Source organism: Camellia sinensis, chromosome 13, assembly GCF_055761805.1.
Source record: "Camellia sinensis isolate YWXY chromosome 13, ASM5576180v1, whole genome shotgun sequence".
Taxonomy (NCBI): Eukaryota; Viridiplantae; Streptophyta; class Magnoliopsida; order Ericales; family Theaceae; genus Camellia; species Camellia sinensis.
The window spans coordinates 132,985,786-133,013,390 of NC_138973.1; the positions used below are offsets into that span (position 1 = coordinate 132,985,786).

General features: G+C 36.6%; 1 protein-coding gene across 1 annotated transcript in view; it reads right to left on the minus strand.

Annotated features, from left to right (window-relative positions):
- Positions 1–507: 507 nt before the first annotated feature.
- Positions 508–27,605, minus strand: part of LOC114256845 (azadirone synthase LFS-like) — a 154,657-nt gene continuing 127,559 nt past the window's right edge. Inside the window, exons 4-5 of the mRNA XM_082900904.1 lie at positions 615–666; positions 508–559 (exon numbers count right to left, since the gene is read on the minus strand). Coding sequence (XP_082757030.1) covers positions 508–559; positions 615–666 — 104 coding nt within the window. The remainder of the gene's footprint in view (positions 560–614; positions 667–27,605) is intronic.

Below are 27,605 nucleotides of genomic sequence, written 5' to 3' on the forward strand. Positions count from 1 at the left end.
TATCAAAATACGTAAGCTCTTGCGTAAAGATCTTACAATGTTTGGTAAAACATGCAAGAATTTAAGTTGAAAGTGTGAACAATTTAGATAAAAAAAAGTAATACCCCCCAAGTATTCATAATGAATATATATATATATATATATATGAATCTTCATGGTCTTAGAATATTATTATCATGAGCTCATAAAATTACAAGGGACAAACTCTTCAACCAAGCTTTGCAAGACCCAGACTGTGCCGTCAAGACCAGATCGGATAAATGCATGAGCTCTCTCCTGAACTTATTGAGTCTATGCTCCTAGCTCACATCCCTAAGCCTTTCATTAGTATATATAGAACTTCCAATATTTGATATGAAGTTATCCTCGCACAATGTGATACTTTCCAAGATTTATCAGTCTATTTCAATATTTTTAAATTGCCAATAGGGTATTCATATTAGATAATAATGAGAAAATGATATGATGCAGCGTTTCTACTTATACACCGAAACAAGACAAGATAATTCAATTTGCTACATGAAGAGTTATAATGTCTGATACGAAGCAGCACATACATCTGCCAGTAATGTATGAAGTTTGTTACAAAAAGTACAAGTTTGAACAAAACTTACAGTGCCTCTCTGTGATAATTCTCCATAGTTTCCCTCCATCCAGGCAAGATATCTTTCAAACGGCCAAAAAGACCAAAGCGGTTAATACTGACTACAAAGCCAATACCATGTAGACTGCTCAAATGCTTAAATCAGTTCAAGTTAAATTAAGCTATAATTTGTGTGTGTGTGTGTGTGTGTATGAAAGAGAGAGAGAGAGAGTTGATTGAGACATGGCATGAACTACTCATACTTTGACTTTTAAGACTTGAACGGATTTTGTAACTTACCAACAGTGGGCCAGACGTTTGGTCCATATAATGGCTTTTCTAAGTTAGGATCGTTTTCAGGTACTTCTATTCCAATGTAATATCCCTCCTTATAATCTCCTATATCCATAAAATAGGATTATCAATATTTTTTATTTTTTATGAAACATGGATCTTTCTGTTATAATTAGTTTAAATTTAAACAACCATAAATCAAGACAAATAGATCAACAAGAAGAAGAAAAGAATGGGGCAATATAAAAAATAAAACAATGTGGGTGGCATCTCAAAGTAGGAAGGCAACGATGCAAACAAGCAAGCATATAAACACATATATAGGCTCAAGTTTGTTAGAGGCCTAAGGCGTTAAAATCATAAATGAGGCCTTTTTAAGATTTATATTTGAAATATATTTTTATTTTCTGTTCAAATGCAAAATCACTAATTACGTTCAAGTATTTCTAGCATGTCATTTTTAATTGATAATGTTTCTTATGACTTGATCAATCTTAGGTTGAACTTTCTCAATTTTAATTTATTTTTATTTTTATTTTTTTGCAATGCAATTGTTATAGATATTGTTAATATAATAATATTCTATAATCATGGATGCATTTGGAAAATTTAAATTTTTTTTTTAAATTATCCAGTATATCAATTTGAAGTGCTCCCTTTAGCTAGCAAAACTTAATTTAAAACTTTCAATTCCCAAAACAAATTTAAACCATCGATATCATCTTTTACAAAACATTCAAGATTAAGACAGCTATTCCTACTTTTTTAACAGTTAGTGTGATTGCAAATTTATATTTATCGTATTAAAATATATAAAGTGTGGCCTCTTATTGTGTATGGATGTTAGGCAAAAGTCTTATTTTCCTAGCATTGAAGCCACTTCTAGGCACACATGATCATACAAGCACAGTATATACATATGTGTACATGTCATGCACATAGCAAGCTATACAATAGATGTCAACTTGTATTAAAGCAAGCATTATATTGATCCAATATCAACTTTTGTGCTTATTGCTAAAAACTTGTGTAATATTAGAAAAATGATAGCAGAACAAACCATTTATTTGATTGACAGGATCCAAATCTTCATCAAATAAGAGAGTGTAACCTCGATGTTGCTTGTTCCTAAGAACCTTCATTTTCTCACTTACTGGTAGATCAAAAAACCTTTTACTTTGGTAAAAAACCTCATCCATAAATTCTTGGCTGATCCCATGATTGATCACATAGAAAAACCCAGAATCCAAACATGCCTGTACAAAAGAGAGGAAGCAAAGGATAAGCCAGGATATAAGAACCAATTAACAAACGGGGTGAGAGAGAGAGAGATTAAAATAAAACAATATGATAATTTAGTTCAATGACTAACTCATACAAAGAAAGAGTAACACAATTAAGTAACTAAATACTAACAAACATAATAGAGAGGAAGGCTTCTCTCTCTAGAGTTCTCCCAAGGTCCCTCACCATGGGAGAAGAGGGATGTTTTCAAGCTTATCTTATCCTTAGAGAACCCACTGCTCCTCCCCTTGAGGTTCATTGAATATCTTTTGGAAGGTATTATTTTTGTGTTTACCCTCAGAATTTTAGATCTATCTTTTTATGGTGTTTTGTTTTTTTGTTATCCCTTCTCTTTTGGATCTCTTCATGGCTGGAGGTAGGGTATATTGTTCCTAGAGGATTGTTTGTTAAGTTGATAGTCAGTGATTCCTACATCTACCTTCATCATGTTCTCCTAATTTATGGTGTTGAGGCTATTTATAGTAGCGTATCATGTGTGGCACCATCATAGTTCAATATGGTGCTTGGATTAGATGAAAAGTGGGTGGTAGTGTTGATTGCAACTTCATTTCTGGGCTACTAAACCCTTCCGGTGGTGTTAGGTCTTTGGAGATCTGCTGTAACTTGAGCTATATTGAGATTTTCTACCTGAGTGACAATGGTTGGCGTTAGTAGAAGGTGAACCATGTTCTAGTTTGGGGGCTGGGACGTGATGGACCAGCGATAACTTTTAACCGTTTGAGCTATGGTGGATGTTTCTAGTGTACTTTGGTTATGGCTTTTTTCAGTGAGGAGAGGGATTTTTATAGTGTCTTATTCGTCGGAGGTTTTTGCCAAAGAAGATGTCAACTATGCAATGCCAAAGCTCCGATGAGCCGTTGTTGCGCTGCTGTTGTGTTGTAGCTGTGCTAAGTGCTAGCAAAACCATAGGCTGGTTTTGTAAAACCTTGCCTGGTTTTATTTGAGTAAATGAGTGATTGGACAGTGCATTATATAACAAATATTTTGTCCAAGTGTTGTATTCTAGCTCTGAACTTATGATCTACTCAGTAGATTATGTTGTGCATTAGTTGCTAGGAGTGTTGTCCCTCTCTTTAAGGGTGTGTTGCCTTTTAGGCATGTAATGAGCTTCACTATAATATTTAATTTTTTGGTATAAAATTTATGACTTACCCTCCAAAAAAAATACTAACAAACCTAATGAGATTGCAGTCAAAAGCTCTTGATCATCCACATTCCACAGCACATAAAATTGACTAATTTTTGTAAATGTGAAGTTTAAAAGAGATGCATAAAAAATGACATTTTTTCCCAAATTCAATTCACAAAATGGGATTTCAATATTTGATTCAATAGGTTGATCAAAAGTCAAATTTAACATCCTTTTCTTTTTTTTTCTTTTTTTGTCCATTACAACTATTTGGTTTGGTTAAAATAAGTCTTTCTATTTTTTTTTATTTTTTTTCTATTGTTCAAAACCTATAAAAATTCTGAAATTTTACTTTGATTTCCTATCATCCAAACAAATAGTGGCATAAGAGTAAACTACACTTTGTACCCCTAAACTTTACATTCAATCTCACTTTACCCCGAACCTTCCCTAGACTTTGAGTCAAGTTACAATTTGATCCGTTGTTTCGAAAATGAACAGAGAACAATCACATAAAAATATTAAAGGAAATGCTACAGAGCTCTAAATCTAGAGCTTTGATGTGGCAAAGAAAAAAAAAATAAATATACAAGGCACAAACATCACATGAGGTGGGAGGCAGCTCATCAGAGGCCAACTCATTAGAGCTCCAACCTTTTTTCAAATATTAAATAACTCTAATTTTGGAACTATAAAGAAAGTTCTAGTTATGCGGTAAGAAATAGAACCTAATGTGATGTGTGTTTCTATATTTTTGTTTTTGCTTTTGCTTTTATTTTTTATTTTTGCTTGCCATAGAGCTCCTTTAGAGTCTAAAATTAAAATTCTCTTTCGAGCTCTAAAATTAAAATTAGAGCTCTTCTATCATTGTTGTATTAATCACACTTAGCATACTAGAATTTCACTTTTGTCCTTCGAAAATTCCTACTCAAATCCATGATACCAAAACATCCTAAGTTAATTTTTTACTTAATTTTTTAAACAATGTTATAAGATTGACTCAAAATCTAGAAGTTGAGTGTGATAATCGATCCATATATAATCGAATTACATCAATCGATCAAAAAACCAGATATACACACACACACACACACACACACAGAGAGAGAGAGTACATGTTTGAGTAAAGAAATAGAGTTAAGAATTTAAGGGCTTGAAAGATCGATACAATTGAGTACAGAGAAGTTCTTAGGATCTCCAGAAGCATCAAGAGCTCCGGTCGTCAAATTCTCCATTTCTAAACAGATGAGATTCAGACACTAGTTTTTCATTGTTGGAACGATTCAAACACTAGTTAGATCACACATTTTTTATTAGATTTTTTATCTATTTGACTTTTCGTTGACTATTTGTTGAAATTATTTTTATTTGCTGGAATTTGTTATCTGTTCAAATTCCTATCTATTCAAATTTTTTAATCTGTTGAATTTTTTTAATCTGTTCAAATTTTTTATCTATTGAAAATTTCTGAATGTGTTGAAATCTTTGCTTCTCTCTCTCTCTCTCTCTCTCTCTCTCTCTCTCTCTTCTTAACCCTTCTCAATAATGGCCACCATCAAAAATTTTTATCTGTTCAATTCCTATCTATTTTTTTTTCTATTTGTTTATTTTTTTATCTGTGAAAAGACATTTGATATTTTTTTTATCTGTTGAAATTTAAATCTTTGTGATTGAAATTCACAATGAACTTCATACGACTCAAAACCAGAATCAAAATGCAATAAACCAAAACTTCAATCAAAAGCGAACTAATTACAATAACACCTTCAAGAACTACCCAGCACATTTCGATTGAATTTTGAAAATCATTCGAGAAACATAGAGGTTACGAATCGCATTACAGTTAATCTGTTGAAAAGATCAAAGAACCAAAAAAAAAAAAGAACTAGATTTGGAGTTGCAAATCTAATAACACAATCACAAAATCACAAACAAATTTTAACATAGAGAGAGATATTCAAAATATCAAAGACCAAGATCTCATTTAAGTACCAAACACAAACACAAAAACAAACACCATATATATATATAGAGGAGAGCTAATGGGCTTTAGCCTATTTGGTTAGTCTTTTGGCCACAAAGTCTCTCCTAAGGAGAGGTCTTGGGTTCTACTCCTAGGAGTGGAATTGAAAGGCAAGATTTTCTTACGAAGTGTATTGGTGTAGGTTTCAACTCCCCCAAGGTACTAATCTAACAACTAATTATTGAATTTCACGAATCAAAATGTACATACAGAGAGAGATTCAGAAAGAGATGGAGACTAAGGAGGAAGCAGACCAAAAGGAATGTACTGGTACGAAACCCTAACCCTCTGTGAATTTTTTTAATTTGTTGAATTTGTTTTATTTGTTCAAATTTTTTATTCGTTGAAATTTTTTTAATCTGTTGAAATCTTTGCTTCTCTCTCTCACTCTCTCTCTCTCTTAACCCTTCTCAACAATGGCCACCTCCAAAAAATTTTATCTGTTCAATTCCTATCTATTTTTTCTATCTATTTATTTTTTTATCTGTGAAAAGTCATTTGATATTTTTTATCTATTGAAATTTAAATGATTGTGATTGAAATTCACATTAAACTTCATGCAACTCAAAACCAAAATCAAAATTCAATAAACCAAAGCTTCAATAAGAAGCGAGCTAATTACAGTAGCACCTTCAAGAACTACCAAACACATTCCGATTAAAATTTGAAAATCATTCGAGAAACATAGAGGTTACGAATTACTTTGAAGTTAATTTAATTTGCTAAAAAGATCAAATAACCAAAAAAAAAAAAAACAAAACAAAGTAGAACTAGATTTTGAGTTGCAGATCTAACAATATAATCACAAAATCACAAAAAAAAAAAAAAATACTTGAACAATAAGAGAGAGATTCAACATATCAAAGAACAAACAGATCAAAAACCAAGATCTTATTTAAGTACCAAACACAAACATAAACACAACATATATATATATATATATATATAGACAGACAGGCAGATAGACAGATAACCAAGGGGCTTTAGCCTAGTTGGCTAGTCTTTTGGCCACAAAGTCTCTCATAAAGGGAGGCCTTGGGTTCCACTTCTAGGAGTGGAATAAGAAGGCAAGATTTTCCTGCAAGGGATATAAGTGTGAGTTTCAACTCCTCCAATGTGCTAATCTAACAACTAACTATTGACTTTCGTCGATCAAAATATATATGTATAGATAGATTCAAGAGAGATGGAGACTAAGAAGAGAGCAAACCAGAATGAATGAGCTAGTATGAAACCCTAACCCTCTGTGAATTTTTTTAATCTGTTGAATTATTTTTATCTGTTCAAATTTTTTTAATCTGTTGAAATCTTTACTTCTCTCTCTCTCTCTCTCTCTCTCTCTCTCTTAACCCTTCTCAACAATGGCCACCACCAAATTTTTTATCTGTTCAATTTCTATTTATTTTTTTCTATCTGTTTATTTTTCTATCTGTGAAAAGTCATTTGATATTTTTTTTTTATCTATTGAAATTTAAATCTTTGTGTTTGAAATTCCCATTGAACTTCATGCGAATCAAAACCAAAATCAAAATGCAATAAACCAGTGCTTCAATCAGAAGCGAACTAATTACAATAGCACATTCAAGAACTACCAAACACATTCTGATTGAAATTTGAAAATCATTCAAGAAACATAGAGGTTATGAATCGCATTACAGTTAATCTGTTGAAAGATCAAAGAACCAAAAAAAAAAAAAAAAAGAACCAGATTTGGAGTTGCAGATCTAACAACACAATCACAAAATCACACACACACACATACACAAAAAAAAACTTCAACAAAGAGAGGGAGATTCAACTTATGAAAGAACAAACATATCAAAAACTAAGATCTCATTTATGTATCAAACACAAACACAACAAATATATATATATATATATATAGAGAGAGAGAGAGAGAGAGAACCAAGGGGCTTTAGCCTAGTTGGTTAGTCTTTTGGTCACCAAGTCTCTCCTACGGAGAGGTCTTGGGTTCCACTCCTAGAAGTGGAATAGGAGGGCAAGATTTTCTTGCAAGGTGTATGGGTATGAGTTTTAACTTTCCCAAGGTATTAATCTAACAACTAACTATTGACTTTCGTTGATCAAAATATATATATATATATATATTTATTTAGAGAGAGATGTAGACTATAGCGATCCCGGGTTTACCCTTGTTGTACAGTGATCCGGAGACGTGTCCGTGGATGTTAGTAGTTGTTTATTCTCTAGTTTGCATCCTCTTTACTTTGTATATTGAGTTATAGGATGTGTTGGGCAGGTTTGTTACAGGTTGGTTGTGCTTGGGAGCCTAGTGTTGCTGCCCAGATTTCTGGACCTTCGCACGAGCGAGGAGTTGGTCGCTCGAGCGAGAGTTGAGTTCATGTCTGGTGGGTCGAGCTAGAGTGGCTTCGCTCGAGCGAGAGCTTGCACCTGGTTCTGGACCTGAGAGTTGTGTTTCTTGGCTCGAGCGAGCTTTTCTTGGCTCGAGCGGTCTGGTTTGTTCTTCGCTCGAGTGAGAGGTCTTTCGCTCGAGCGTGCTTCGGGTTGCAGACCTGAAGGTTTGAGTTGTTGGCTCGAGCGAGCATTCTTTCGCTCGAGCGCACTTTTGAGTTTTTGGCTCGAGCAAGGGCTTCTTGGCTCGAGCGAGAGTTTTCTGTGTCTGGTCACTCGAGCGACCAAGTCTTCGCTCGAGCGAGCGTGTTTTATATCAGCGGACAGTAGCGATTTTTGGACTTCACTTTTTCACTTCTTTTTTATCAAAACCTAGATCCGAGACCCTGTCTCTCTAAACTTACACTCTCTCTAAGATTTGATCTCCCTAGGGTGTGAATCTAGCCTAGAGCCTTTGTTAAAAAGATAGAGGGCGTTGAGGGCTTTGATTTAATCTGAAAAAGTTTGGATTTGGAGCACGTTGGTCTTCAAGTCTTCATCTCCTTTTTGGCTCAAACTTCGAGGTAGGGATATCCTACTCCTCTCTATGGGTTTTGTCTTTAAATTTTGGCATTTTGAGATGTTGGGGTTGGTTTGGCAATTTTGTGAAAGTTTGGGGGCTTTTGTGTAATTTGACAAAAGTTGGGGTTTTATTAATAATAAACCTGAATGCATGTTTGGCATAGAGAAATGGAATTAATGTTAAGTCATTGATGAAAATGGGACCTAAGGGTTGAAATGTTAATTATGGGAATTGACCTAATTACGTTGTTTAATTAATTGGGATAATTAATTGTGAGGAATGAGGAAATGAAATGTTGATTGAATATCCATTGTGCATTTATTTTCTGTTTAGAAATAACTGCTTTGGGCTATCGGTGGAGGATAGTCGTGATTGTTGTAGACAATGCATGATGATTAGGCAAACTGAAACTAATCAATGAAGTGTGTCATGGAACTTGACGGTTGATAGAATACATTAACTATATGTATTGTGTGATTGTATATAGAACCATTGTATTTGTATACGTTATGTGTAGAGGAGGAGATGTGGGATGTACTCCGCGGTTTAGGGGAAGATGGGGGATGTACCTCTAAACCGGATAGTGTTGGGAGAAGATAGGGGATGAACTCCGTAGATACAGCTCATATGCTTGTCTAGAGAAGTGAAGATAGAGCTTATATGCTTATCTTTGAGAAGTATGGATATAGCTTATATGCTTATCTGTGGATATTGTAGTTATACATATCTATTGTAGAATGTGGATATAGCTTATGTGCTTATTTGTGGATATTGTTGTTATACATATCTGTTGTAGAATGTGGATATAGCTTATGTGCTTATCTGTGGATATTGTTGTTATACATATTTGTTGAGAATGTGGGTAGTGCTTATATGCCTATCCGTTGAAAAAGGGAAAAATGAAAGGAAACTTGGACTCATAAGTCGTATGACATAAATATGTGATTTATGTGAATGTATCAGTGTTGGCCATCTATCAATTGCTAATATTTTAGTCATTGTTCATGGTTGGTTTAGTGTATTTCTACTGGGCTGTGGCTCACCCTATATGGGAAAATCATTTTCAGGTACAGGAAGCATGCCACCTCCAAGGACATAGCTTAGGAGGCTAGAGGCGGACATAATGTTGTCGTTTTACTTTTGATGTATTACATGTAAATACAAGCCAAGGGCTTAATGTGTACGCTTTAGTACTCTTTTGATGTAACCAAGTGTTAACTTGGAAAGCTGTAAGCCTGTAGGGCATTTGCTTTTGTTGTTAACATGTAATACTTTTGTAATGGAATTCTGATGAAATGAAAGAATGTGGAACTTTTAAATATCAATGCATGTCTTATTTGTTGGGATTAATGTTATTATTTTGAGGGCGTTACAGATGTAGACTAAGGAGGGGGTAGACTGGAAGGAATGGATTGGTACAAAACCCTAACCCTCTATTCCGTCGTCGGTCGAGCCGTCGGACTCTAACATCATCTGTCGGTTAGCGTCCTTTGTCGCTCCAGAGTCTTCAATCGTGTTGCCACCGCAAAGTCGTGACAGGAGCAAGGGAGCAGTGGTGAGCGACTTAATCACCATCATGGAAGGATTGGAATCCGCCATGGAGGCAGCGGTTATGATTGGAGCAGATCGGAGCTAGAGAGATCGAAAACACTGGTCTCCTCGCCGAAATGATCGTGGTGTTGGTGGTTGCGATGTGGTAAACGGCGGCGACGAAGGAGTTGGGACAGTAGTGGTTGTCAATAAAGAAAGAGAGTGAAAGTAACAGAGAGATAGTAGAGAGAAGGGGCTCAAAAACATGTGTGAATGACCGTATGTACTAACAGATATATAATGTGTAGTTTGGTTTTTTTACATTAATTTGTCCTTATGGACAAAAGGCCTGTTTGGTAGAGCTTAGAAGTCGCTTATTTCAGCTTTTAGTTTAATTTAAGCAAAAATATTGTGTTTGGTATAGCTTATAACTTAAATCAAGCTATTTTTCAGCTTATCTCAAAAGCTGGTCAGGGGGTGCTTAAATTTTTGACTTAATGTGGGGGGCTAAAATTACTTAAATGCCCTCGTCAATACTCAAATATTAATATTAATATTAATATTAATTAAAAAATAAAAAATTGTATATTTCTGATGAAATAGAAAAAAATCGATATTAATTAAAAAATCAATATTAATTGGTCTTAATTATTAATAAATTTATATTGTATACTTTTGTAATGAATTAATTATTAATTGATACTAATTAATAATAATTGTTAATTATTAATATTAATTGATACTAATAAAAATTAAATATTAATATTAATTTATACTAATTAATAATTTTAGTATTAATTGAGACTAATTAAGTCATTAATTGATACTAATTAAGCAATTAATTAATACTAATTAATTTATAATGGAAAATAATTGTGACAATAATACTTCCATTCATTTTTAGCAAATGTATCAATTTTTATATTAATTGATACTAATTAATACTAATTATATTAACTTTTATTAATGAAATTTAAAACTGAAAAAAATGACAAAATATTCATTTTTATATCATGTAAGGATAGAAAGGACAATTATACAGTAAAAAGCTATTTTACAGCTTATTAACTAAATACTACTCTGTTGCTTAAATCTATAATCCCGCAGCTGCACCAAACAGGCTAACAGCTTATGGTCACAGTTATAAGTCATAATCTGTTAAGTTATAATCTAAAATCATCACTTTTCTCCAGCTCTACCAAACGAGACAAAAATGTTTTAGTGCTTGGGCTTACAGACAACAAAAACTCAAATTTGGATTTTTGGCCTGAGCGACCTTGATTTTACTATATTCCTCTAATTCTCCTCCAGTCTGGTTCCCTTCTTTGTAAAATAAATTTGGAAAAATTACAAAAAAAAAAAAAAAAAATCCCAAAGTTTTACCTTTCTAACAAAATAAATTTTAAATTTTTTATTTTGTCAATTTAAATCATAAACTTTTGATTTATTTTTAATCTAAACCATTTGTCTATTTTCGTTAAGTAAAAATCAATGGAAAAATAGATATTTCAATCATTAAACTCAATGAAAATGGTATTTTAGACATTTCATGTATATGTACATTGCGTTCAATAATTAAAATATTGTCAATTTTATTTAATAAAAATAGACAAATGGTTCATATTGAAAACAAATCAAAAGTTAAGTATTTAAATTGATAAGATTAAAAATTCAGGATTTATTTTATTAAAAGAGTCAAACTTTGAGTTTTTTTTTTTTTTTTTTTGTAATTTTCCCAATAAATTATATATTTAATGTATTAGTAGGGAACAAATACCATACACACCCCTTCAAAAGACATATTATAGCTTATTTTGGGTATGTGTTATACCTATTGTAAAAAGACGTGTAAAAAAATAGAGAGATGATATAATAGTTTTAAGTAAATAATGAGTCTATTTAGGTTGTCCCCAAAAGAGACTTATATATTTGTCGGTTCATACTAATGCTTATTTTAGGAAATCATAAGTTTAATAAAAAAAAAATTAATTATTTTGTTAATATTTTTGTTTGTAAAAAATCAATAAATTAATTATTTTTTTAAAAAAGTCAATTTTCAAAACAACCCTAAGTCTATAAATTTAAATAAATATATAAAGGTGGGTAAATTTTACTTTGCTCATTTTATGTTTGTCAATTTTTATGTTTTAATCTTTGAAGTTTTTTTTTGTCATTTTGATCTTTCATATTTTAAATTTTTTTCAACTTACTCTTTTGACTAATTTATGTTCAAAATTAAATAAAAAATAATGTATTAACTACTACATCACATAAAAAAATATATTATAATATTAGAGTTTGGGTATAAAGGGTGTGGGTTATATATAATAAAATATTTTATATCACATGACAATCAATGTGTACCATTTTTTGTCTAATTTTGAAAATAAGTTAATTTTTTAAGTAAATTAGGAGAAATTTGAAACATAAAAAGTCAAAGTGGAAAATTTGTTTAGGGAAAATTACAAATAAACCCCAAGGTTTAGCGTGTTTTGCAAATTAAACCCTAGGTTTTTAATTTTGACAATTAGAACCCCGTAATTCATTCTGTGTCACAATGTAAGCCCCTCGTCCATCTCCGTTTCATGAAGTAACAAAGAAAGCCATTTTTGGCGCATAAACCAACCCAAAACGACGTCGTTCCTTATTTGACCCATATAAAAGCCCCCAAATCCTAAATTTCACCAATTAGGGCTACAATTTGCCCCAATTCCTTCGATTGCATAGATTTAGGGCAATACGAACGACGAATCCTCTGTTGAACAAAGCTCCATTTCAACCATTACAAAATATGAGAGAAGGAAATAGCTGGGGTGGAAACAATTGGGGTAAATCGACTCGTTGCAGTTGTAGAATGAGAGCATGAATCCGAACTTCATTGACCCATGCAAACCCAGCTAGGAGGTTTCTTGGTTGTCCAAATTATGGAGTAAGTTTCCCAGTCTCGTGAATAATATGAAATTTGTAATTTATGTACTTTATTTATTTAATTTATTTTTTCGCTTCTTTTTTTTTTCTAGAAAAACGGGGCTTGTGGCTTCTTCTATTGGTATGATCTACCTACTTGTCCTCGTGATAGACAAGTGTTGCCGAAGTTGGTGGACAAGGTTGCAAGCTTAGAGGAAATGGTAACTGAGATTGCAAGATTGAAGGAGAATGTTCAAACTTATTGCCGCAGACAAAAATGGATTATAGGTGGATTGATTGTTGTAGTGATTGTAATTCGAATGTTAATAGTGAACAGTTAGGGAATGTAGATTAGTTAGTTAGTTAGTTAGTTAGTTAGTTAGTTAGCATTTCTGGTTTAGGAAATGTAATGCAACTATGCACTTGCCAATGTGAACTTAATGTATAATTTTGAATGAAATGATAAATCCTTGTTTTGTTTGTAATGTGTGTTTGGATTGTGGTAATGTTTGGTTGTATACAATTTGTAATGAATTTGATGCATTTGCAAAGCCAGTACTCTGAATGTGTTTGACAAAATGTCCAAGTGAAGGGAAAACATATTACAAGCTTGTAGAAAACAGATTAAAAGCCATTGTTGAACCTGTTTCAAACTAATAAACAGCACAATCCAAGCATGTATAATAACCATCCAATTGGTCAACCTATTCCACCTATTCAAGGTATTCCAAGCATGTAAAAAACCAAGCATCTCAAAAACAGATTAGTAAGCATTGTTTAACCTGCTCCAAACCCATATACAGCACATTCGAAGCATATATAATAACCATCCAATTGGGTACATCATCGATGTCAACCATGTATAATAAGCATGTATAATAACCATTCATATATTGCTCCAAACCAATATACATCTCACCATTACAAAAAGAAGTAGTTCACCATCCATAATCTGTCTTCAGGTCACATAACCATTACAAAAAATAAAAAAATAAAAAAATTCATAATTAAAACATTCAGTTCACTATGTCTCAATTCACACTAGCCTGACTACCTAAGACTTATTCAACTTCATCACTTCTCATGGTTGCTGCTGGTGTTGATTTCCTCCTCGTTGATGCCCTCTGTGGTGGCTACTGCTGTTGTCCATGTTGTCCACCAGTTGATGCTTCCCCAAATATTGCATCTAATCTGAATCCCATGAAAGTTTGTCGAGTCCTCACCTGTGAACAAAAAATTGTTAAACCACAGTTTGAGCATATATGGAGATCAATTACAAGTAGAGCATACCAATACATTACTTACATTCTTTAATGAACTTGCAGCTCCATCCTTTTTACCCTTGATAGGCCCCTTGCATGTTCTTTGATTATGACCATGTACACCATACTTGGAGCATTTCAGGTTGGTACACTTCCTCTGCAACTTAAATGAGTTTTGAGGCTCATTTGGGTCTCTAATTCTCTGCTTTTGAGGCCTACCAATTAGCCTTTTCAACTTAGGAGGAAGTAAAGGCTCACAACCTGTCTTAGGGCACTGATCTTGGCCATTAAGTGGATTTATCAGTGCCTCGTAAGTTCTCAAGTAGGTCTTTTTTTGAAAGCCACATGCACATAATCCTCAACTCTCTTTTTTTGAAAGAAAATGACAGCCACAACATGAGAACAAGGGATTCCAGTTAGATCCCACTTGAAACAAGTGCATGTCCTATTCTCTAAGTTGACAACATAACCACTTACTCCATATCTAACTTCAAATAGAGCACCCCTAACCAAGCAGGTATCCGTACTCTAGATTTTATCTTTGACCTCTCAATCTTAGTTTGTATATTTGCACATATTGGCCCTTAACACTTTATCATTTTGTCTCTACATTCATGTAGCCTCACCATCAAAGCCCTTCTGATCCACTCTAACATGGTGAGGATGAATCTATCTCTAGCTGGTAAGACTCAATTGTTAAAAGACTCTAAAATATTGTTCAACAATCTATTACACTTTGTTTTGGGGTTGAATGCATGCCTACACCACTGAGCTGGATTAAGTCTCATCATCCAATCATATGCTCTACTGTCTATACTATGCAGCTTAGTCATATGCTTCTCCCAATCAACCCTTGTATATGCCTTTGCAGCTTTCCATACACAACTCTTTAGCTCCTTCCCTCTAAACTTCTTTTTAAAATTTACGTAAAGATGTCTGACACAAAACCTATAATGGCCTTCAAGGCATAATTCTTTAAGAGTTGGAACCAGTCCCTACAAAACATAAATGTCAAAATCATGAATAATGAAAAACATTAAGGAACGTAACCGAATGATGAAAAACCATTAAATATAAATATACCTTTTGTTGATTAGTGATGAAGGTCCATCCATGCTCTGCACTTGTGCCAATACATTTAAACAAATTCTCTACAAACCAAGTCCAACTTTCTTTATTCTCACTCTCAGCCATTCCATAAGCAATTGGATACATCATGTTGTTTCCATCCCATCCCACAATAGCAAACAATTGTCCTGGACAAGGTCCTTTCAAATGACAAGCATCCAAGCCAATCAATGGCCTCACACCAGCTAAAAACACTCTTCTAATTCCATCAAGGCACAAAAACATTCTCTGGAACCTAGGCTTAATTTGAAGTTGAGGCCTTCATACATTGATGTCAACTCTTGAACCTGGATTGGTCCTTATCAACTCAGCAGCATAATCCCACAGTTTTGTATATTGTTCAACATTTGTTCCCTCAAGTTGCACCAATGCTTGTTTCCTAGCTTTGTAACAATTCATTTTGGATACTTCTACAACATAGTCATCTTTCACAGTGTCCTTAAATTCAGGTAGGGGTGGTCCTGAATTTGTTCACATACTTAGATCCAAAAATGCACTAGTTACTTGTCTGTTCTTGTAACTTCTGTTGCAAGTGTGTGTAGGTTTGTATGTCTTAATTTGTAACATGTTCTCTCCACTCATGTTAGAGGCATACAGCCTCCACTCACACCCATCACTACAGTTGAGTTGAACCTTCCATGTCTCACTTTTAGTGAATTTGACATCACAGCCCCCTTTCACTGCATTTTCCCTCACAGTATCTTTAAATTCAATGGTATTATTGAATAACATTCCAATTTTAAATTAGAAATTAGCCTTATCAACCTCAGGCCTAAATTCAGGGTACTTTGGCTTCCCATTACCCTCCTCATCAGATCCTTCATGGGTTAATAATTCCTCCTCAAATGAATCCTCATCATTCACAACATATTCCTCAAATGCATTACCTCCTTCTCCATTTGGTTCCTTCTCTACATTACCATCAAACATGATATCATTATCAGTAGGGTCATCTTCACCCTCAGTACTAGCTAAGAAATCACTATCTGATGAGTCATTATTTTTCTCATCTTCACTGTTTGCTTTATCTTTATAGTCATGAGACTGAGGATGTTGAGCATTTTCATCATCATTTATAGGGACATTAGTAAGGAACAAAACAAGGTGAGGGGTGTCTATATTGTGTGGCACATGATGCTCAACAAATAATTCTAATATGTTTGTAGAGCCTAGATATTGAAACATTTCTAAAACATCTTGGTCAGTACCTAATCTTCTTAACCCTTTAACCAGATCTTCTGTGGGAATCCTATAAAAAAAAAAAAAAACTATTTGTAATCACATATCCCCAACTTCTTCACCATATATATCAACTCAGGCACATAAAATGTATCAACATCAACAGTATCAAACACATGTACTTTACCCCCAAAGTAACTCCTAGGCCCACCATCACTATCTATAAAATACCCACTATGATGTAAAACCAATTTCATATTTATATCATCCATTGCTGCATTCACAAATAAACAAATATATCACAAAAATAAAAAAAAAAATGCATCAAAAATCAGTGGACTGAACAAGTGGCATGGGACAAAAAATGGAGATAAAAAATTTGATAAATCAGTAGTCCATCACTCAGTCAATGCAGTGGTCCAACCACTCAGTTAATGTAGTGGTCCATCAATGGAGATAAAAAATTTCATAAAGCATCCAAGACATTAAAGTAACCAACATACACACATACCCATGCAATAAAGTAAGATACAAACACAGAGTTTGCCATTACTTTATTCACAGAATCAGAAAAAGAAAAAACAAAACTTCATATACAAATTACAAGAAGAAAGAAACAAAACAAATTGTATAAATCACTTACCAACACTCCAAATAATAGCAACCAGCAGTACTTCAAACTTTGGTCCAGATTTTCTTCTAAATCGCAACAACCCCTTTGCCCTAAATCGACGAAATCGAAGAAATTAAGGCAAATTGTAGCCCTAATTGGTGAAATTTAGGATTTGAGGGTTTTTATATGGGTCAACTAAGGAACGACGTCGTTTTGGGTTGGACTAGGCGCCAAAAATGGCTTTTTTTGTTACTTCATGAAACGGAGATGGACGGGGGGCTAACTTTGTGACACAGAATGAATTACAGGGTTTTAATTGTCAAAATTAAAAACCTGGGGTTTAATTTGCAAAACACGCTAAACCTTGGGGTTTTATTTGTAATTTGCCCAAAAATTTAAGGATCAAAGAGACAAAATACCAAATCATAAAAAGGACATATTTGATACATAGTTGAAATGAAATAGAGGCAGAAGCGGAGGGAGTGAGGGACCAGGGAGATCACATGCCCCTTCTATATTTTGGGATTTTTTAATTTTTTAATTTTGCAAACATAAAGAAAATATTTTAAATAAAAAAAATACAAAAATATTATTAGAGTGAAATGTCAATGACATTTTAAAAATTATGAGAACAATAATTGTTATTTTGATTGAAAATGAAGATACTACTATAAACCATACTATCTATGAAAATTTTTGAGTGTAACGGTGATGTCATTATCATTAACATGCAAGTATAATTAATCTCACTATAAAGATATGAAATTTATTGGATTATTAGTTACATTTGACATGTGAGGTTCACTCTCTATGTGTTTATTTAATATTAGTTGGTGATATCATATACCAATGATGACGTGGTATTACCATTATCTTGAATTTTTAATCAAATTTTGTATAAAAAAATAATTTATTATTATATAATTTATTTTAAGACTTATATCCATATTTTTTTGTATTGTCCATATACACTATTTACAAATAGTATAATGTTTTTCATATTTCTCGAAATCAATCGTAAAAACTTACTTGAAATATTTTTATAAAAATTTTCGATATTATAATTAATAAGTGTCCCCTCTAATTTAATTTTCTAACTCCGCCACTGAACAGAGTTGATCGATGTTACAAAAAATCAAGAGTATATAATATATATACTTGGGCTAAGGGGAGACTCGTTCTTAAGAATTTTTTTTTTTGGTAAATTAAATTTTATTCAAACCAAAGAGCAAAGTACAAAGAACTATGGGAAATACTCCAAAAAATCATTCTAGTTTCTAGTTATTGGGAGCTACTGCCTTTATGTTTGTTTTTCTTCATGCAGATGCAACAGTGTTTGTCCCTGTTTATGCTATCTTCATTGCTGTTGCTTCGTGTTTTTGTTTTGTTTTGTTTTGTTTTGTTTTGGGTGTTTGTTTCAAGTGCGGATCATCTTCAGTCACTCTTTCGAGTGGCTTCTGCTCGGACGGCCCAGATAGAGCCACGTCACCGACAAGGAGATGAGTGACTCAAATTTATTTCTTTAAACAAAAAAATTTCAGAACACACACTCACACTGAATTTCATCACCTTTTTCTCTGAGCCATTCATTTCCTTGTGGGTGACGTGGTCTCATCTGGGCCGTCCCTTGCATGAGCCACTGAAGAGAGTGATTGGAGAGGATCCAGACTCGTTTGTTTTAGTTTGGACTCTTTTTTTGTTTTTTTTTTTTTAATATATTTTGTTTCTGTTTATGTTCTTTGTTCATTGTTGTTCTTTTTTTTGGCCACTTGCCAACAATTTGGTTTTATTTTTTTATTTTTTTTCTCCATGTTTGCACATGATTTGTTCTCGGTAAGTTGCTGGTCACGTCCCAACAATTTGGTTTTTTTTCTTTGTTTTTCTCAGTGTTTACAAATGAATTTGCAAAGGTTCATATGCCAACTTAATCGGGATATGTTGTTTTGTTGTTTTATTATTATGCTGTTTCAACACCTCAATGGATCTATTTGTCAATCAGATTATATTTCTTTTCTTTAATAATTATTTCCTTTTGATAAAAGAAAACCAAATAAGACTAATGCATTAGTTATACGTTTATGTACTTGGAAAAAGAGTGCTCACAAAAATTTAATTTATGTTGTAAAGTTATATCTAGTGTAGTGTAAATCACATTTAAAATGAATTTGATTTACACATTCTAAATTTTGTATATTTTCTATTACAATTCTGCGGTCACCTATATAATGTGCGTGTATTTTAAATGTAATTGAAAATATAATTATCAAAATTAAATTATGAATTTAATGCTTACAACGTTTTAAAATTGCAAAACTTTAAATTGAGGCTTGTGTTAAATACAATCTCCTTAAAGTAAATTTCGTCCTCGCTTCGATACTTCGAGATTTACCGGCGTCTACTTCTCAGGATGGAACGATTATATCTTGAATTTGCAGCACTACAAATCCAAGCCTGGCGAACCAAACCAGTGTTGTAACTCTCTCTTTTCCATAGACCCCCCCTAAAACCATTTGCAGGAAAATGCAGAAAGCAATGAGGAGTGAAAACTAGATATGGAAGAACAAGGACAGAAAGTGAAAAAAATCGAAATCAACAAATGAATGAATTGCTGAAATAAAGAGGCTATTTATAGACTGAAAGGTGCCTATTTGGATAGGCCTTCATGGCTAGAAAGGTATGATCTGAAAAGGCAACCGGTCAGAAGAGAGGTGACTGAAAAATTTGACAAGAAATTTTGAAAAAATTCAAACGAATTTTATCCAAAAAAATATAGTAGTATGGATTGACTCAACCTCGGTTAATAGTGATGTGTTTGCGTGATGGATTTGGGTCAACCCCACCTTGTTCATAACTCCCCTTCTTACAAAATTTGAGGTGCCGTTTGGGACCCATCCCAAGTGTGTCTACTTAAAGTTTATATACTCATAAAAACCTCAAGCCTTTCTTGTATGGGACAAGCACATTTCACAAATGTGTAGGAATCAACTTCCATCTTTACGAAGTTCAAATTGTAACGCCCTCAAAATAATAACATTAAACCCATCAGATAATACAAGCATTTACATATAAACTAACCACATTCCTTTATTTCATTGAGTTTCATTACATAAGTATCACATGTTAACATCAAAACAAAATGCCCTACGGGCTTACAGCTTTCCAAGTTAACACTTGGTTTCAACAAAAGAGTACTAACTCGTTTACACCTTTAAGCCCTTGGCTTGATGTTACATGTAATACATCAAAAGTAAAACAACTACACTATGTCCGCCTCTAGCCTCCCAAGCTATGTCCTTGGAGGTGGCATGCTTCCTGTACCTGAAAATGATATTCCCATATAGGGTGAGCCACAGCCCAGTAGAAATACACTAAACCAACCATGGACAATGACTAAAACATTAGCAATTGAAAGTTGGTCAACACTGATACAATCACATAAATTACATATTTATGTCAACGACTTACAAGTCCCAATTACTTTTCATTTTCCCTTTTTCAACAGATAAGCTTGCTAGCTCTATCATCATTTCCACAGATATGTATAAAAACTATATCTCACATTCAGATAAGCATAAAAGCTATATCCACATTCTCAACAGATATGTATATCAACAATATCCACAGATAAGCATACAAGCTGTATCCACACTCTACAACAGATATGTATATCAACAATATCCACAGATAAGCATACAAGCTGTATCCACACTTCACAAAGATAAGCATATGAGCTCTATCTTCACTTCTCTAGACAAGCATATGAGCTCTGTCTATGGAGTTCATCCCCTATCTCCTCCCAATACCTATCCGGTTTAGAGGTACATCCCCTATCTCCTCCTCTACACATAACGTATATAAACACATTGGTTCTATACACCATCACACAATACACACAATTAATGTATTCTATCAACCGTCAAGTTCCATGACACATTCCATTGATTAGTTTCCGTTTACCTAATCATCATGCATTGTCTACAACAATCTCGACTATCCTCCACCGATAGCCCAAAGCAGTTATTTCTAAAACAGAAAATAAATGCACAAATGGATATTCAATCAACATTTTATTTCCTCATTTCTCACCAATTAATTATCCCAATTAATTAAACAATGTAATTAGGCCATTTTCCATAATTACTATTTCAACCCTTAGGTCCCATTTTCATCAATGATTCAACAATCATTCCATTTTCTAAGCCAAACATGCATCTAGGTTTATTATGAATAAAACCCCAACTTTTGTAAAATTACACAAAAGCCCCAAACTTTCACAAATTACCAAACCAAGCCCAACATCTCAAAATACCAAAATTTAAAGACAAAACCCATAGAGAGGAGTAGGTTATCCCTACCTCAAATTCGGAGTCCCAAAGGAGAAGACGACAAAACCCAACGTGCTTCAAAACCCGAGATTTTCAGATTAAAATGAAGCCCTCGACGATCAACAACTTTTTTGTAAAGGCCAAAGGTGAGTAAATCACTCCTACTAGATCAAAACCTAGAGAGAAGGTAGAGGCTAGAGTGAGAGGCTCAACAATGGTGATTTTAGAAAAGTAAGAGAGAGAAGAGAAAGTGAAAAAGTGATTTGAAAAGTCACAATTTCGGGACTTTAACCCAGGTCTCCGCTCGAGCGTAAAACACCCCGCTCGAGCGGCCACTCACAGACTTCCGCTCGAGCGGCCAACCTCCCGCTCGAGCGCAGAATGCACTCGCCCAGCACTTTTGCAGAACCAGGCCTCCGCTCGAGCTCCCAACCCTACGCTCGAGCGTACAACGCTGCACAGGAAAAATACTGAAAGGGTGTAATCTCCGCTCGAGCGCCAAAATCCTCGCTCGAGCGTACAGGCCAAAAATCTGGGCAACTAGTTTTGGTTTCTAAACTCAACCAACCTGTAACAAATCCGCCCAACACATCCTATAACTCAAATACGAAGTAAAAAGGATGCAAACAAGATAATAAACAACTACCAACATCCACGGACACATGTCCGGATCACTGTACAACAAGGGTAAACCCGAGATCGCTATAACCTCCCCCCCTTAAAGAATTTCGCCCCCGAAATTAAGCACAAGTTTTCAAAACAAGTTTTCCCCCATTTTAAACAATGTTACATTTTAACATTCAACAATTCGACCCATTACCGGTCATCCCATCTCTTTAACAAGAGACATATCACAATATGTAAACAACATATGTATTTTCAACATGCATCAACATTATGCACTATCTTTCCAATTTCAACAATATATTCAACATGGGTAGTGTCACATACAACTTCCATATGAGGCAAGTTCCAAAACATACTTCCAATAATCAAAACATTCTCAATGTTTCACAACTTAAGACATATATAAAAGCTCTTAAGTTCAACAAAATGTAAAATTTAAATACAAGATTACATATCAATAAACAAGTCCGGATATTTCTCTCGGACTTCCAACTCACGTTCCCAAGTGGCTTCCTCCACTCCATGATGTTTCCACAAGACTTTCACCAAGGGAATGGTCTTGCCACGCAGGACCTGATCCCGCCTATCCAAGACCCGAACCGGTCTCTCCTCATACGAGGCATCCTCATCTACCTCTAAATCAGTCCAATCCAACACATGTGATGGATCTGGCTCATACTTCCGAAGCATACTCACATGAAACACGTCATGTACCCCGGACAACTGCGGCGGTAAGGCTAACCGATAAGCAACCTCACCAATCCTCTCAAGGATCTCAAAAGGACCAATAAACCGAGGGGATAACTTCCCACTCTTCCCAAACCTCATCAGACCTCGCCTAGGTGATATCTTCAGAAAGACATGATCACCTACCTCAAACGCCAAAGGCCTCCTCCTACGATCTGCATAACTCTTTTGTCGACTCTGGGCTGTAACAACCCTCTTACGGATAAGCTCAACTTTTTCCGTCGTCTCCCTAACCAACTCCGGACCCAACAAAGGTGCATCACCCACCTCGGCCCAACACACTGGAGACCTACACGGTCGGCCATACAAGGCCTCAAATGGTGCCATACCAATGCTAGACTGAAAACTGTTGTTGTAGGCAAACTCTACCAATGGCAAGTGCCTCTCCCACGTCCCGCTGAAGTCCAGGACACAACCCCGAAGCATATCCTCGAGGATCTGAATAGTACGCTCGAACTGCCCATCAGTCTGAGGATGATAAGCCGTACTAAAGGTCAACTTAGTGCCCAAGGCACTCTGCAAACTCTGCCACAACCTAGCAGTAAAACGAGGATCTCTATCTGAGACGATCGTCACTGGGACCCCGTGCAATCTCACTACGTCCCGAATATACAGGTCGGCAAGATGATCTACCGAATCTCTCACGCGCATAGGAATAAAGTGCGCCGACTTAGTCAACCGGTCTACAACCACCCAAATAGCATCACTACCCCGCTGAGTCCTCGGAAGACCCACAACGAAGTCCATAGTGACATGCTCCCACTTCCACTCGGCAATAGGCAAGGGTTGCAACAAACCCGCTGGCCTCTGATGCTCGGCCTTCACTTGCTGGCAAGTAAGGCACCTTGATACGAAAACAGCCACATCTCTCTTCATACCCCGCCACCAAAACTGGCGACCCAAATCCTGATACATCTTAGTACCTCCCGGATGCACCGCAAGGCGCGAATGGTGAAACTCTCGGAGTACTTCCTCTCGGCAAGACTCCGGTACAAACAAACGGTTTCGGTATCTCACACTCAGGTCGGGATACACCGTCAAACCCTTCTCAACTTTCCCACTGGAGATCTTCTCTCGGAGGGATTCTACCTCAAGGTCACCTCTCTGTGCCTCTAACACTCTAATCACAAGTGTAGGCTGCGCAACAACAGAAAACAAGGCCGCAGCCTCGACAAATTCGCCCAGTAGCAAATCAAACTCGCCAAGTGCTCCCAACATCTCCCATTCCCGGATGGCTATACAAGCTACATCACTAATGGTTTTCCTACTAAGGGCATCGGCCACAACATTGGCCTTTCCCGGATGATAATGTAACTCAAAATCATAATCCTCGATGAACTCCATCCATCTCCTCTGCCTCAGATTCAAGTCTCTCTGTGTAAACAGATACTTCAAACTCTTATGATCCGAGAATACCTCGAACCTCTCACCAAAAAGGTAGTGCCTCCAGATTTTCAAGGCAAAGATCACTGCTGCTAACTCTAGGTCGTGTGTGGGGTAATTCTTCTCGTGTATTTTCAACTGACGTGAGCCATAAGCTACCACTTTCCCCTCCTGCATCAACACACAACCCAAACCCTCTCGTGAGGCATCACAATAAACCGCATAACCCAACCCTCTCTCCGAAATAATCAACACCGGAGCGGTGGTCAATCTAACTTTCAGCTCTTGAAACGACTTTTCACAAGTCTCACTCCACACAAACTTGACTCCCTTCCGAGTCAGTCTAGTCAACGGTGACGCTAACCTGGAGAAATCTTTCACAAACCGACGGTAATACCCAGCTAATCCCAGAAAACTGCGGATCTCAAACACACTCTTAGGCTGTGCCCAATCTTGCACTGCCTCAACCTTGGATGTATCAACAGACACCCCTTTCCCGGATACCACGTGGCCTAAGAATTTGACTTCCCTCAGCCAGAACTCACACTTCCCAAACTTGGCATACAGCCTATGGGCTCTAAGTAACTCAAGCACCACTCTCAAGTGTGCCTCGTGCTCCTCCTCAGAAGACGAATAGATAAGGATATCGTCCACGAAAACAACCACAAATCGGTCTAAGAACTCCCGGAAAATCCGGTTCATCAAGTCCATAAAGACTGCCGGTGCATTGGTAAGTCCGAATGGCATCACCAAAAACTCATAATGGCCATACCGCGTACGGAATGCCGTCTTAGGAATATCTTCCTCCCTGACCCTCAACTGATGGTAACCCGATCTCAAGTCTATCTTAGAGAAACAACGGGAACCCTTCAACTGGTCAAACAAATCATCTATACGGGGCATAGGATACTTATTCTTAACCGTAGCCCGATTCAACTTCCGGTAGTCTATACACAATCTCAAGGCACCATCTTTCTTTTTAACAAAGAGGGCCGGTGCTCCCCACGGTGAAACACTAGGGCGAACAAAGCCCTTATCTAGCAATTCCTGGAGCTGAACTTTCAACTCAACCAACTCTGCTGGAGCAAAACGGTAAGGTGCCATAGAAATCGGCGCCGTACCAGGCACTAAATCAATAGAGAACTCTATCTCTCGGTGAGGTGGCAAACTAACAAGATCTTCGGGAAAAACATCCGAATACTCACAAGCCACCCTCGGCAATACATGCTGGGTCTCACCACTCTCACCACTCTCAAAGCTAGCAAGTAGACTACTAAGCTCACTTCGCCCTCGCGAATCATACCCCGGTGGTAAAACACTACCAACCCGGTCTCCCAAGAAATGGAACCACTCCCCGCTCAAGGTACACAATGTAACCCTCTGGCGGTAGCAATCAATAACAGCCCGGTATGACGATAACCAGTCCATACCCAAAATAACATCAAAACCCTTCATGGGCATGACAACAAACGGAAAAGGAAGCCTATAGTCGGCGACCTCTATATCACATCCTCTAACACCCTGTTTCAGAATCAACTCACCACCCAAAGGCGATACCACACAAATAGGAGATGCTAACTGTGCTAACTCCAATTCCAAAACAGATGCAAATGCAGCAGATACAAAAGAATGAGATGCACCCGTGTCTATCAACACATTAGCAACTGAGTTGCAAAACAGAAAAGTACCTCTCACTACTGATGGAGCCGGTACTAAATCCTGCGCGGTAACAGCATACACGCGCCCCGTAGGCCCCTGGTCTACCTGCTCACCTCTCGGAGCAAAAGACTGCTGCACAGACTGGGATGACGAAGCCCCCGGATTGGCCCTCGAGGCCTGCACAGACTGAGCTGGCTGAAAACCCTGCGTCTGCCTAGAACCAGACGCTCCCGAAGTGGCACTCAACTGTGGGCAAAACCTCTTCATGTGCCCAGGTTGTCCACACTGATAACAAGTCAAGAGCTGCCCCCTGCCCAAACTCTGACTCTGCGGTCTAGCTGAAGAAGAAGCAGCTTTCTGACCCCCACCCTTCTGCGGGCAAACAGATACCTTGTGACCCAGCTGGCCACACTTGTAACAAGTGAATTCCCCCTGACTGCCTCTCCCCGAGCCTACACTCGGCACTGGAAAGGTCGATCTAGAGACTGCACCCTGAGACTGCTGAGGGTTATAACCCCTCTGCCTCCTACCATCACTCTGACTATCCTGGCTCCTCTTGGAGCCTCTCTGACCCTCATCCTCCTCCTGCATCATAAGCTCCATATGAGCTGCAGCATCTACCAGGTGTCTATACTCTCGAATGTAAGACCCACCAATTCTCAACTTGAGGCCCCGCCTCAACTTCCGCTCGAATTCATAGCAACGGCGTTCCTCAGACGCCACCAGTTCAGGTGCAAACCTAGACAGACTGGTAAAAGTAGCCTCAAACTCGGCCACTGACAAGCCCTGCTGATTAAGCCGGCTGAACTGATCCCTCAGCTTTTCCCTAGCTGCTGCTGATAAAAACCTCTCCTGAAAAGCATTCACAAACACCTCCCAAGTACCACCAACACGAGCTTTCTCGTACTTCCACCATTGACCCGCATCTCCCTTCAGTTGGAAGGACGCCAAGGTCACTTTCAGTGCTTCGTCCTCGATGCCAAGCATCTCAAACGTCTTCGTTGTCTGTTCGAGCCATTCATCTGCCTTAAGCGGCTCTTTAGGATCCCCGATAAACTCGTCCGGATTACACCGAAAGAACTCCCTCTTCAAGAAGGAAGGCCCTGTCTCAGCTGCCTGATTCCCAGCTCTAAGAATACCTAAAGCTCCTGCTATCTCTCTGGCCAAGGCACCCATAGCCTGCTGACCTACTGGCTCGGCCACATTGGCCTGCCCAACTCCCTCCTGCACTGCCGGAATCTCACCCTGTAACGGTACTTCCTGCCTCGCAGGTCTACCACGCCTAGCACCTCTTCCTCGTCCTGACATCCTAATAAAGGCAACACAGAACGTTAGCACATTCATAAATGTGCCGAAACTAAACACTCACGACCTAATGCATGGACAACTGTAATTCACTCCACATAAGCACATAAACACATAAGCACTTACGAACTTCATTTCCGGATAATGATAGTCCCGAGGCGTTACTAGAGTTCCGGTTAGAAACAGCGTTGATCAAGTGCTTTTCCAACAAGACTCCCAGAAACTCAAGGATCCAATCAACATCCTAGAAATTAAATCCCATACCCACATAGTCACATAAGCATGTTATCAATTAAGCACATAGCATATGATACTACATCTAGGTCTCTATCAAGCGAGACAAACCCATTGTGATCCTAATCACTTCCCACGTACCCAAAGTATTCGAACCCGGTACGCTCTGATACCAAGTTGTAACGCCCTCAAAATAATAACATTAAACCCATCAGATAATACAAGCATTTACATATAAACTAACCACATTCCTTTATTTCATTGAGTTTCATTACATAAGTATCACATGTTAACATCAAAACAAAATGCCCTACGGGCTTACAGCTTTCCAAGTTAACACTTGGTTTCAACAAAAGAGTACTAACTCGTTTACACCTTTAAGCCCTTGGCTTGAAGTTACATGTAATACATCAAAAGTAAAACAACTACACTATGTC